The sequence below is a fragment of the Numenius arquata genome, chromosome 12 (assembly GCF_964106895.1).
Source record: "Numenius arquata chromosome 12, bNumArq3.hap1.1, whole genome shotgun sequence".
NCBI classification, from domain to species: domain Eukaryota; kingdom Metazoa; phylum Chordata; class Aves; order Charadriiformes; family Scolopacidae; genus Numenius; species Numenius arquata.
The window spans coordinates 21,882,210-21,895,405 of NC_133587.1; the positions used below are offsets into that span (position 1 = coordinate 21,882,210).

General features: G+C 47.5%; 1 protein-coding gene across 1 annotated transcript in view; it reads right to left on the minus strand.

Annotated features, from left to right (window-relative positions):
• ADAM22 (ADAM metallopeptidase domain 22) overlaps window positions 1-6,271 on the minus strand; it is a 143,629-nt gene extending 137,358 nt beyond the window's left edge. The window contains exons 1-2 of the mRNA XM_074157524.1: window positions 6,214-6,271; window positions 5,879-6,036 (exon numbers count right to left, since the gene is read on the minus strand). Coding sequence (XP_074013625.1) covers window positions 5,879-6,036; window positions 6,214-6,271 — 216 coding nt within the window. The remainder of the gene's footprint in view (window positions 1-5,878; window positions 6,037-6,213) is intronic.
• Window positions 6,272-13,196: the final 6,925 nt, after the last annotated feature.

Sequence of the window (13,196 nt, forward strand, 5' to 3'; positions counted from 1 at the left end):
GCACTTTTTCTTCTTCTTCAGGACCTGCATCAAGCATATTGATATTTTAACTGTCATTCACATATTCATAAAATATCAGTAGGTTGGTGAAGTGTCTTATCTTTCCATGAATATTGCAGAACTGCATACATCGAACATACGGTAAAGCATCACACAGGTTTTGCCTAATGCCTTGTAAACCTTAAGGAAAGAGGGAGAAGAGGCAACAGGGGAGGAAGAAAACCAAACCAGGCAGTAAACCAAATGCCTGTTATTACTCACTACAGCCTCAGTGTAGCCACCTCCCCCCTTGGTTTTGTGATAGGTTGGTCAAAACTTGCGCTTGACTTTCTCCAAGAGACTGAAGTCATTTGATCAAGTGGGCAGAAAAGAGTTTTTTAAATTGGGCAATTTCTCATGATGCTTCCCTTTCCAACAGTCATCATCCATCAGTTGCAAACTCTAGAGCTGTTTTATAAACCCCTCAACAGTCAGAACTGCTCTTTTGTCATTTTTTAGGCCAAAAAAAAATGACTACTTGTTTGAGCTACCCAACACAGGAACAGAAGCTGACAGCATCAGAACAGAAAGCAAGAAAGTTTTAAACAAAGTCAGCAGTTTCAGAAGCACCTGCAAAGAACAGGGATCTCCTGTTTGAAGACCAGAGCGAGAGGCCAAGAAGTGAGAGAACCCAATAGCAAAGATGAGGCAACACCTGAATAACTAATGAAGATTTCATCTCCAAGTGCAAGCAGAGCCATGCAAGCTCAGCATGACAGAGCAGAGCTTCGTTATTAGCAATAAGAAGTTATTTAAGAAATCTGTAAGCCATGCTTCCAAATCGATGTATGCAATGGTATCACTTGGCCACAAACAATTCAGAAATGCAGACTGTGGAAGACAAATAAATACTTTGCTGAAAACTCCTGAGTCACTCTAGACTACAAACAACATGTACTTCTATCACCAGACACAGTTCAGCACTGGAACCCCTTCATGCCAGACTCCCTACAAGCAGGTCAGCCCTTTTACTCACTCGGAGAAATCCAGCATACCTTCACGACAACAGGCAGCAAGCAAGTGAAAAACAGGTTGAGAAACAGAAGCTGCTATACTATAAATGTTTTGCACAGCCAGTAGAGACGAGCGAGTCTATGTCCATAGTAGGTCATTGAGTCAGGACCTTGCTCTCACTGAAAATCATAGCAAATCTCCCAAATCTCCGTATCAGCACCTAGATATATTGAAAACGGATAATGCAATGAAAGCCACAAGAGGAACAATGTTGCCTCTCAGATTGTGTGTGCAGACCTATTAACAGGACCACTCAAGGAAAGTTGGGACCCTTCTCCACCAGTGTTGAGTGGCAGTCTCCAGCTGACAGCACAGTCGCTATTCGGTTATGCGTAGCGTTGACGGAAGGCAACTGTTGGGTGAAGGCATGCAGAGGTACTCTAGTCTCCAGCTGGTAAATTAATCTTATCTTTGCTACCAGAACATCTGATCCACTGAAAATTATGACGAAAAAGGTCCTCCAAATCAAGCGCTGATGAAGAATACAAGCTCAAATTTGTAAAGGCGTACTTTGTGCCTTGTTTTGCTCTCCTGCAGGTGGAAGAACAAATACAGGCAGCGGGGAGGAACATTTACATATTCCCACATTTTAATGAAAAACATAACCTGCACAATAGCGACTGAAGGGAAGTATTAAGAAATTTGTGATCTCCCATGTGCTTCTTGTCAATGTCGTTCTTGGGCGCCTCACTACAAGAAAGACATTGAGGTGCTGGAGCTGGTCAGAGAAAGGCAACAAAGCTGGCGAGGGGTCTAAAGAAGTCTTATGAGGAGAGGCTGAGGGAACTAGCGTTGTTCAGCCTGGAGAAAAAGAGGCCGAGGGGAGACCTTATCATTCTCTACAACTACCTGAAAGGAGGTCATAACGGGGTGGGGGTTGGCCTCTTGTCCCAAGTAACAAGTGATAGGATAAGAAGAAATGTCCTCAAGTTGCACCAGGGAAGGTTTAAGATAGATATTAGGGAAAATTTCTTCACCAAAAGGGTTATCAAACATTGGAACAGGCTGCCCAGGGAAGTGGTGGAATCACCATTCCTGGAGGTATTTAAAAGACGTGTAGATGTGGTGCTGAGGAATATGGTTTAGTGATGGTTTTGGCAGCATTAGGTTGATGGTTGAACTCCATGATCTTAAAAGTCCCTTCCAATAGAGTTGATTCTAGGATTCTTGCAATACCAAAACATGGCTTAAGGCATGGAGTTAAAATGTTCCTTATAAATGTCCACAGAGGAACTTACTTTCTTTTAAACACAAAAATCTTAGCTTAGCCTTCACTGAACGCCCCTGCCATAGAGGACATTCATCTTCTAATAGGCTCATTTGTGCAACAGTACATTAAATGTCCACTGCTAAGATCCTGGATTGCATTAATGATAATATTAATATTAGCATGTTCTCAGATATATCTTATCTTGATTACTCTTTAGATTAGTGCTGTGCAGCTGCTAATAGTCCCCCTTTGGGGAACACAGAAATTGAAATACAAGAATGTCACGGATACTGGTAGTGACTCTATTCTGCGGTGGAATTAAAAGCAGAAACCCAAAGTCACATGAATTCTCCAACGTCCACTATATACTGTAATGACATGAATATATAATAGCCTACAACGTTCGCCTTGTGCTGTGCTCTGAGCTCCAGCGATCTTAGACAGCTACAATTGTAAGAACGTTGATTTTGTTTCTTAAGCAATTGCATTCTGCATTTCTAGGATGAATACACAGACTATTCCATTCACTATTTAATAGCAGACGAAGAGAATGTCACTCACATGTATGTAGAGTGACAACAGTTATGGCGATGGCGATGACAGTGGCCAAACAAAACCCAAAACAAATAAATAAAACAAAGGAGGTTGCTAGAGAAAAACCTCAACTAATGCTGAAAAAACACAGATTTTTAGAAATCCACCAACCATCACTTCTCAGTCACTTCTGCCTTCAATTCCCTTCTTTCACCTCCTTTTCTCACATTACACTCCTCTGGCTCGACTCCATCATAACCCTGTTCTGAAGCTCCTGATCTGCAAAGCCCATGCTTTGCCTCTGCTTTCCCCCTGAACCATCAGCTGCATTTTTCTTTGTGCCATTCCAAACTCCAGCCTGCATCCCTCTTGTATGACTTATGCCCTCTCTGAAGCCAAAGCTTTCATCCAGGAATTAAAGGAATCCAATCCAATTTAATACAACTTCCTTCTCTCCAGCTAATCTCTCTCTTTCCTTTTATCTTTATCCAATTCAAAACACAATTACATTGTTTTACATTAATTCAACAGCTACAGCCTCATTGTCTAGCCAAGACTACACCATCGCATTCAGGTATCTGCTTTTCTAGACGCAGCTGCTTGTCCTTCAGCCATCAGGGATTCTTCTTGAATGCTTCGACCTCCTGCAAGAAGCGCCCTCCTTAAACCAACCCACAAGGCCATAGCTTTGGTTTGAAATCTCTGTTCAAGGCCAGTTTTTCTAACTGATACATAGCTGTCCAAAGATATGTATAGAATAAGGCATGGAGACAGAGAATATTTAATCATAAAACAAACTAACGCATAGGAAATTTTTATTGATGGAACGCGCACCTCTTTTCCCCTATCCTTCATATGCCACTGATCTTGGACTGTTAACTCTTAGAATCATAGAATCATCTAGGTTGGAAGGGACCTTTAAGATCATCTAGTCCAACCATCAACCTAACTCCGATAAAAAAAAAAAAACGCACATCACTAAACCATGTCTCTAAGCACTATGTCAACCCGCCTTTTGAAAACCTCCAGGGATGGTGCCTCAACCACTTCCCTGGGCAGCCCATTCCAAGGCTTAATAACCCTTTCCGTGTAAAAATTTTCCCTCATATCCAATCTGAACCTCCCCTGGTGCAGCTTGAGGCCATTTCCTCTTGTCCCATCGCCTGTGACTTGGGAGAAGAGACCGACCCCCCCTGGCTACACCCTCCTTTCAGGGAGTTGTAGAGGGCGAGAAGGTCTCCCCTCAGCCTCCTTTTCTCCAGGCTGAACATCCCCAGCTCCCTCAGCCTCTTCTCATAAGACTTGTTCTCCAGACCCCTCACCAGCTCCGTTGCCCTTCTCTGGACCCGCTCCAGCCCCTCAATGTCGTTTTTGTGGTCAGGGGCCCAAAACTGGACCCAGCCCTCAAGGTGGGGCCTCACCAGTGCCCAGTACAGGGGGGCAGGAGTGGGTGTCTCTTCACGTGTGAGCAGAATCCATCACTTCATATCTTTATGTGACTTCTACCAGCCACCCAAAAGCAGCCATAACAGCTGACTGGGTAAGTCCACGGCTTTGAGAAGCGTTCTGGCAGGGACAGGGGGGAGGGCTGTTATGGGATGCTAGACTTTAAGAGTCAAGATACTAAATTACTCAATCGACACGGTTGACATTACTGCTGCAAAAACACCCTCCTAAATGCACACAGAGCTTTAAGTGTTTAAACTCAGTTTAGTGTGGAGACCGGTGTGAAACAAATGCATTTAGCCCTTTTTAACCCACTAGGGTCACTTTTTTTTCTGATAGAAGTAATGCTAATACTGACTAACAACTAAACGAGGATGACTTGAAAAAAAATTATGAGCCTAAGATTTGGTGAATTTGGTTGAGACATTCAGAAAAACAACACCCATTAATTAACAGTTTGTTCCTGATGACCAGTATTTGAATTCTAGTACTGGATCCAAACGCAACCATCACTACTTTTTAAGCAGACACTTCACCAAGTGCTTGAGCTTGTGAGTGTCCAAGGGTCTTCAAAGAATCCGGAAATGCTGAGAGGAGTTATTCTTTCTTTTTTTTAAGCAAAGCACCCATTTTGGACCTTTTAGAATCATATTTTATTATACTGTAAACATGGCCTTCACATTGGAAAAATCTCTATATAGAATAAGTTACATTCAAGGGCAAATAAACATGCCGTGAAGCGACTGTTTCTTATTTAAACTACCCAAAAAGAATGCAAGCTGCCAGCGCTTATACTTCACAGACCATAAAAAAGAAATCCGAGACAATTTCTTTAGCTATTTTGTTTCTTAAATGAACAACAGTCAATTGGAAAAGGAGGAAACCAAGGCCTGCAACTCATCCGGGATGGCAGCGGTTACCTCCGATGCTCTATTTTTTTATGTGTTTTGTCTACAAACAGCATGGTTTTTTTCCCTCTAGATGCACCACCTCAAATATGACGCTTAGTGATCAAGATTAAAATCACTGCATTTTAATATAAATTGGGGTAAGTATTTGTTAAAAGCTATAGGGACTGGTCTTCGTCTAACAGCAATGTGAAAGCACAGCCCCGTTGGGCGGCACTATGTCAGTTAAATAGAGACGTTAAATTCACACGTTGCATTTCAAGCAATTCCCTTCCCATTTCCAATTTCTTCTATTTTTAAAAGCCTATCCCAGCCCACCGAAGGCAAACCCACCCTGCCCACACTCCAGCCAGAAACCGAAATTAAGCCGCAGCGTTCGGTTTCAACTCCCGCTGCCGCAAAGGCACCGCAGCTCGGGGTGCGGGGGCTCTCCCCGGTGTGTCGTGTCCCCCCCCCCCCGGCAGCCGCCGCCTCTGCCTCTCCGGAGCCCCCGCCGCCGGCCGGGGGAGGGAACCCACGGCAGCGGCACCGCCAACCCCGAGGGTCCTTCGGGGAGAACCCAGCCCAGCACGGGCTTTAAAACCAGCGTTATCCTTCACGCCCGGGGGAGGGGTGCAGGGAGGACGCCGCGCCGCTGCTCTGCGGGGCGCAGGTCCCTCGCCCCCCCCCCTCAGGGCTACCCACCCGCGGCGGCAGGCGCCGGGGCTCCCACCCCACCGGCACCTACCTGTGTCCGCGCCGCGCCGCTCCGCACCCGCGTACTCAGCGCCCGCCGCCGCGCCCCGCCGCCGCCGGAGACCAGCCGCAGGGGCCTGATGCTCTCTCGCTCGGCGAAGCGGCTGTCGCCCCGCCGCCCCGCTGTCGCCGCCGCCGGCGGCCCGGCGCCTCCTGGGCAGGGGAGAGAGGCACTCGTCAACCCGGCTGCGCCCCCGGCGCCGCGGAGCCTTGCGGCGGCAGCTCCGTTTCCGCGGGGCTCCGCAGCGGCCCTCGGTGCAGCATCCCCCCGCTTCCCCTTCTTCTTCCTCCTCCTCCCTCCTCCTCTCCCCCACCGCCGCGACTCACCTGGGGCAGCGGGCAGGGCGCAGAGCGCCAGGGAAAGGAGACAGGCGGCTGCCCGCATGGCGCTGCCCGCCGCCCCGCTGGCCGCCGCGCACCTCCCCGGCTTCCGCCGCCGGCTCCGCGCCTCTACGCGGGGGTGGGGGGGGGGGGAAGGGGGCAGGGTTGCGGGGCCGCCGAGCTCCGCCCCGCCGCGCCGAGCCCCCCTGCGAGTGAAGGAGATGGCGAGGGCCGGCGAGGTTCCCCGCAGAGCCCGCTTGGAAGAGGGAAGTGCTGGGAAATGTAGTCGTGAGGGAGCGGCGCGACAGCGGAGGGGAAGCCCCGCAGGGCGCCCGCAGCCGCCGCCTCCGCACCGAAGGGCAGCCCCGGTACCGCCCCGCACCGCCCCGGGGCTGAGGGAACCCCCGCTGCAAAACTTGCGTTCGCCGCCTGCCCCTCCCGCCGGGGGAAGGCGGGAGCTTTCTGGGGAAGCAGCCGGAGCGTTCTCCTCCTTCCTTCCTTCCTTCCTTCCTTCCCTCCCTCCCTCCCTCCCTCCCCCCCACCTGCCCGTACTGCCCCCCCGCCCCTCCCCCGGCCGGCTGCTGCCTCCAGCCCCTTTCTCCTCCCTGCCGTGTGCAGGCTTTTCAGCGCAAACCTCCATTTCCCTCTCTGTGACCCTTTTCCCTCCTTCCTTAAATTCCCATCCCGCTTCAAGAGGGTTGGAAAGGGATTACGACGCGGAGCCGTTCGTTTCAAGGTACAGCATGCCCTCCTGGGGGAAGGGAGAGGTGGAAGCGTCGAGGGGTCCCCGCAATGTCCGTTCCCCGAAACTCGGGAATAATCCTCCCCCGGCAGAGGGATGCTGCATCTGCAACCCAGTTCCACACTCCCGCCTGCCGGGAAGCCGAGGGCAGCAGCCCTGCCTCTGTCGGTACTGTGCATCTCACCGCTCCCAGCTACGTTTCTTTATGAAAATGGGACAAGAGGGGCAATTGCCCGAGGCGCCCCTTCCCCCATCATTTTCTGAAGTGGCAATAGGGTCATGATTAGGGGCACAGAATCTAGTTGGAGGTCCGTAACAAGTGCTGTTCCCCAGGGGTCAGTACTGGGTCCAGTCTCTTCAATATATTCACCAATGACCTGGATGAAGGGATGGAGTGTACCCTCAGCAAGCTTGCTGATGACACAAAACTAGGAGGGGTGGCTGACACACCAGAAGGCTGTGCCACCATCCAGCGAGACCTGGACAGGCTGGAGAGCTGGGCAGAGAGGAACCTGATGAACTTCAACAAGGGCGAGTGTAGGGTGCTGCACCTGGGGAGGAATAACCCCCTGCATCAGGACAGGTTGGGGGTGACCTGCTGAGGAGCAGCTCTGAGGAGAAAGACCTAGGAGCCCTGGTGGACAATAGGATGACCATGAGCCAACAATGTGCCCTTGTGGCCAAGAAGGCCAATGGCATCCTGGGGTGCATCAGGAAGAGTGTCACCAGCAGGTCGAGGGAGGTCATCCTCCCCCTCTGCTCTGCCCTGGTGAGGCCCCATCTGGAGCACTGGGTCCAGTGCTGGGCTCCCCAGTTCAAGAAGGACAGGGAACTGCTGGAGAGGGGACAGCAGAGGGCTACAAAGATGATGAGGGGCCTGGAGCATCTCTCTTATGAGGAGAGGCTGAGGGACTTGGGTCTTTTTAGTCTGGAGAAGGGAAGACTGAGGGGGGATCTGATCAATGCTTATAAATATTTCAAGGGTGGGTGTCAAGAGGATGGGGCCGGTCTTTTTCCAGTGGTGCCCAGGGACAGGACAAGAGGAAATGGGATGACCATGAGCCAGCAATGTGCCGTATTTTTGTGACCAAGAAGGGATCTGCACCAGACCAGTGCCAGCCCAGGCACGGCCGCTGTCAGCTAATGACGGCGAGTGCAGAGTTTTAGCCGGGCTGTGGGCTCAGGGGACGTGGGGAGATATGATGAGAGTAGCTTCATAAACACAGCACTTTTTCAGTATGCCAACTCTATTTTGGTCAAATCCTTCACTAATTTTAAGAATCATTTTACAATCTGTTTTTAGAAATCTAGTCAACTAATGAGAAGATAAAGGCGTTTTAACAGCCTGTGTGTTGGAAGGGATTCGCCAAAACAGAGCTGAAAAAGTTTCTGTGTCCCTCGGGCTGCAAACCTCTCTTGGTTAGATCCTTCTGCCATTGGCCAAGGGAAACACTTCTATGATAAATACCAAAGAGGAATTAGAAAGAGAAGGCTTAAATACATTGCAGAAGTTTTCTGTATCGCATTGAAGGATATAAATCACAATGAAGGAAAATCCCCGTTTGCACGGCTGAGGTCCCTTTTTATTGTACACGTTGATTAGAAATGGATGATTTGACAAGCTTAAACCTTTAGAGAAACAATATTTTAATTTATTGATGGCTTTTCCAGGTTCATTTGGAAAATCGGACAGAGAAGGTCGGTACTGACTTTTTTAGTCTTACCTTCCTGGAAGCTCCTTGACATTGCTCGGGACTGTGGCAGACAGCCCACCTCTGAGCAATGAGCATCGGGGGGCAGATTTTTTTCTTCTTCCAGCAAATCATAGAATATTTAAAGTGGGAAGAGACTGATTTGGAGAATGAATGGTTAAACGTAGTTAGTGTAGATTCAGTACAGCTTGGCAAAGAACAGAGCTTGGAGCCCAGCATTCCAAGATAAGGAACTGGCCTTGTGTATAAGATAGCAGGAACACGCTAAGGAGGAACCCAATTGTCTGGGTGCAGTGTCCATCTGGTCGGGACCAGTTCCGCGGTTTGGGGTCCAGCCAGCCCAGCATTCTAAGCCAAAGGTAAAAGTACACGGTGAAGAAGACTATGAGCCTTCCTCCAGAAGACCAGCCCATGACCACCGGGAGACAGTACGCATGCGGCAAGGGGAGGAGACTTATGATAATGAGTTCCTAGAAATAATTAGAATAGTAACGCCTTTTCCTAGAATTAATTATAATAATCCAGCCCATATTAATGAATATGTATGATTTTTATCATAAATAGACGCTTGTTTTACAACCCAGTGTGCAAGTTTGGAGGAGTGATCCCCCTTGCACCCGGCGCCGCAATAAACATACCTGCTTTATAACTCTTGGGGAGTTGTAGAGTCTGTTTCCGCACCTCAAGACCCATAAGGACTATCGAGTCCAACTCCCTGCTTCTCACAGGACTACCTAAAACTAAACCATAGGGCTCAGAGCATCATCCAGATGCTGCTTGAACTCTGACAGGCTTAGAGCTGTGACCGCTTCCCTGGGGAGCCTGTTCCAGTGACCGACCACCCTCTCAGTGAAGAACCTTTTCCTAATGTCGAAGCTGAACTTCCCCTGATGCAGCTTGATAACATTTCCTTGTGCCTGTCTCTGGTCAGGAGAGGAGAGAGATCAGCACCTCCCCCTCTCCTGCCCTCCCCCTCCATCCGCCCCTTGAGGACTGTGATGAGATCCCCTCTCAGCTTTTCTTTTCAGACTTTCAGCTCCTCTTAAGTCTTGCTCTCAAGACCTTTCACCATCTTGGTCACCCTCCTCTGGACACAGTCTAATAGTTTGATGTTTGGCATCCTGGGGTGCATCACGAAGTGTGACCAGCAGGTCGAGGGAGGTCATCCTCCCCCTCTGCTCTGCCCTGGTGAGGCCCCATCTGGAGCACTGGGTCCAGTGCTGGGCTCCCCAGTTCAAGAAGGACAGGGAACTGCTGGAGAGGGGACAGCAGAGGGCTACAAAGATGATGAGGGGCCTGGAGCATCTCTCTTATGAGGAGAGGCTGAGGGACTTGGGTCTTTTTAGTCTGGAGAAGGGAAGACTGAGGGGGGATCTGATCAATGCTTATAAATATTTCAAGGGTGGGTGTCAGGAGGATGGAGCAGGTCTTTTTTCAGTGGTGCCCAGGGATAGGACAAGAGGAAACGGGCACAAACTTGAATATAGGAAGTTCCACTTAAACATGAGGAGGAACTTTCCTGTGAGGGTGGCAGAGCCCTGGAACAGGCTGCCCAGGGAGGTGGTGGAGTCTCCCTCTCTGGAGACGTTCAAAACCCACCTGGACACGTTCCTGTGCAACCTGCTCTGGGTGGACCTGCTTTGGCAGGGGGGTTGGACTAGATGATCTCCAGAGGTCCCTTCCAACCCCATATCATTCTGTGATTCGGTGATTTATTAACTTTGTAAGAACCATATTAAGACTTTTTCCCAATAAATGGCAGATCTATGAATATTTTCATCTGGCCTCCTGTCGCTTTGCGCCAAGTGTCCTGTAGTGGGATGTTGAGCGAGAGAAACTGCTGCTTGGAGATCCTGCTGCTGGGTGTAGAGCTGTGTGCTGGAGTCACTGACCACATACCCACCGGTGTCTCTAGGCATGCACACAGAGAAGCATTCCTGACCTCGGGAACTCTATCCTCTCAGCCACTCTACAGATTTACCTGAGAGAAACAGCATTTCCAGACAAACACATCCCGCAGAGCCAAGTAAAGATTTGGGTGCTTCATTAATATTTTGAATCCTGCACCGTGCCCAGGCGTATGCTGCAGACGATAGGGGACTATCGCTCCCAGTCGCTCTAACCACCGCAAAAAGGAAGCAACAATTAGTATATTAATAATTGGTTTTGAATAGAATGTAAAAAAAAAAAAAAAAAAAAGTCACCTCCACCAGCTTCTCAAACTCACAGAAAGCAAATAAATCCCAAAGTGAAGTGCATTAGAAGGAACTCATGGACCTGTGAAGAGTTCAGATTGTACTTCTATAATACGCAATTATGAGGAAGATGTACTTACAGCTGAAATGCACTTCTAACGCTAAAGCTTCACCCTAGCGACTCCAGAGATACTTGTGGGAGCGTTTGCCTGAGGAGTTTGACATTTCTCAGAATCCCTGCCACGTATTTTGAAAAGACTCATTCTCTTCTCCGGGAGGAAGTCAGAGAGATGGAAAAATGTTCTAATAACTAGCCTTCCAATTAAAATTATTTTTTCAAATAGTAATATAATTCCTTTTACATTTTTTGTAAAACTTTTTTTTTTAAAAAAAAAACAAGCTTGAAAGATAATAAATGCATGAAAATTGCACCCAACATGCTGAATAAATGTTTCAGAAATAGTTAATGGGCTTGCTGTGGTACCTGAACATGCTCCATAGGAAGGGGACTCCGAGTACGTGCTAACGTGACCCATCACCCCCCCCCAAAACCTGCAGGACTAAAATACACATCGGTTACCCGATGAGCAGTTTTACTAATGTCACCTACCTCTCCCCTTAACATAGAACTATTGCAAAAATCTTCATATATCTAAATAAACACACAAACACATTCCAGCCGGATGGAGGCCACCGCACTGACTAAGAAGAGAGTCTCGGGGACGCGAGGGCGGAGACGCCCGCAAGAGCTCCTTACGGACAGATCCTTGCAATGTGCCAGGGAGAAAATGCTAGTTTTTCTTAGACTTGACTTTAGAACTGAACCAAAAGAAAACCAAAAAAAATTCCAAACCAAAACACAAACAAAAATAAGTTCTCAAGACAGACAAGCGCTTCTTCCTAAAACAGATTGCGTTCCTTGAATCAGAGATCAATCCTTCCCTCATTAAAGCGTCACCCAACATGAAGAACAAAGTAATTGCTTCGATGTTCTACTTTAAAACCCCTTTCCTAAAACACTACATATTGGTAAATTAATGCAAAATATGTATAGGCATAGATACTCGACTCCTTTTTTAAATGTTAATTTTGCTCATTTCTGCAATGACTTTCCATATAATTTTCTTGATGTGAATCCGGATCAGAAGAAACTCTAAATGACACCAGAAGTGACCAGCAAGATGGAGGGACCAAAACCAGTTCTTACCAGACCGTCCAGGCAATTACATAGTGGGACAAGGGACATCACCTTTAAGGTGACAGCAATGCCCTAAGCAGCTACTTTCATCATTAAGCTTCCAATTCACACACTCTATAAAGAAAGTTAATTTGATGTCTTTTTTTTTTCCTCACCCATTCCTGCACACCAGGGTTTATTTGCCCCCGGCAGAAAGGACAAGCGGCAGCGTGCAGTGACTGAGAGCATCCGACCGCAACAACACTGACAGAGCAGGTTTGAAAATATTAAATAAGCAAGAGAGAAAAACGCAAACAAATAATTTATGAAAAAATTAATAAGAGTAATTTCTGCTGGTTTAGATCTCTCGTATGACTTTAAGGCACTTACATTTATTAATAAAGCTTTGCAATTACCTCCACTGGAATTCTATAGTCATGCCCTGCATTCTCTGACAGTTACGGAAATTCTGAAAGAGATCGGCTCCAGTAAAGATTTGAAGTATTAAAAAAAGTCTTCCCAACTTTCACTCGTGTCTTTCACTCCGAGCAAGACAGTCAGGCAGGCTGGCTACTCTGAAAGAAAAATCAAACAACTTACCCAGGTCAATCAGAAATCTATTGGCTGTTTTGCTGTTGTTGTTGCTCCGTTGCTGTTGTTGTTGTATTTGGGATTTTTTTAAAGAAAAATTACAAGTATACATCTACTGCTTCCTGTTGGCTGAAATACACAACGCAGCTACTTTTAGGCTAAAAATAAATTATGACAGAGTAGCCAAAAAATAAAATATATGCTTTCCTAGGCCTGTTTCTTTGTGATTACATAAGTTCCTTGATACAATTTCAGCAGAAGAAATTTTAGGAAAGCATGTATTTTTTGCATTAATAAAGCAGTAGCAGAAGGAACAGGAAGGGAAGTGACCACCTCTCCACAAACCAGCAGTAGTCTGTAAGCAACAGCCTGCCTTATTTACAATGGAACATCCACTTATTTATAATGTGGTTACTTAGAATGTACCGTAATCTGTGCTTAAAGAAAATTATTCTATCCAAATGCAGCTACATCATGCTAATTGGTTGCCTAGCAATTAATTAAACCCCAAATCTGGGGTCAGAGTCTTTTACCAGCTGTGATAAAGCAGTACCTTTAAAAAAAGAAAACCA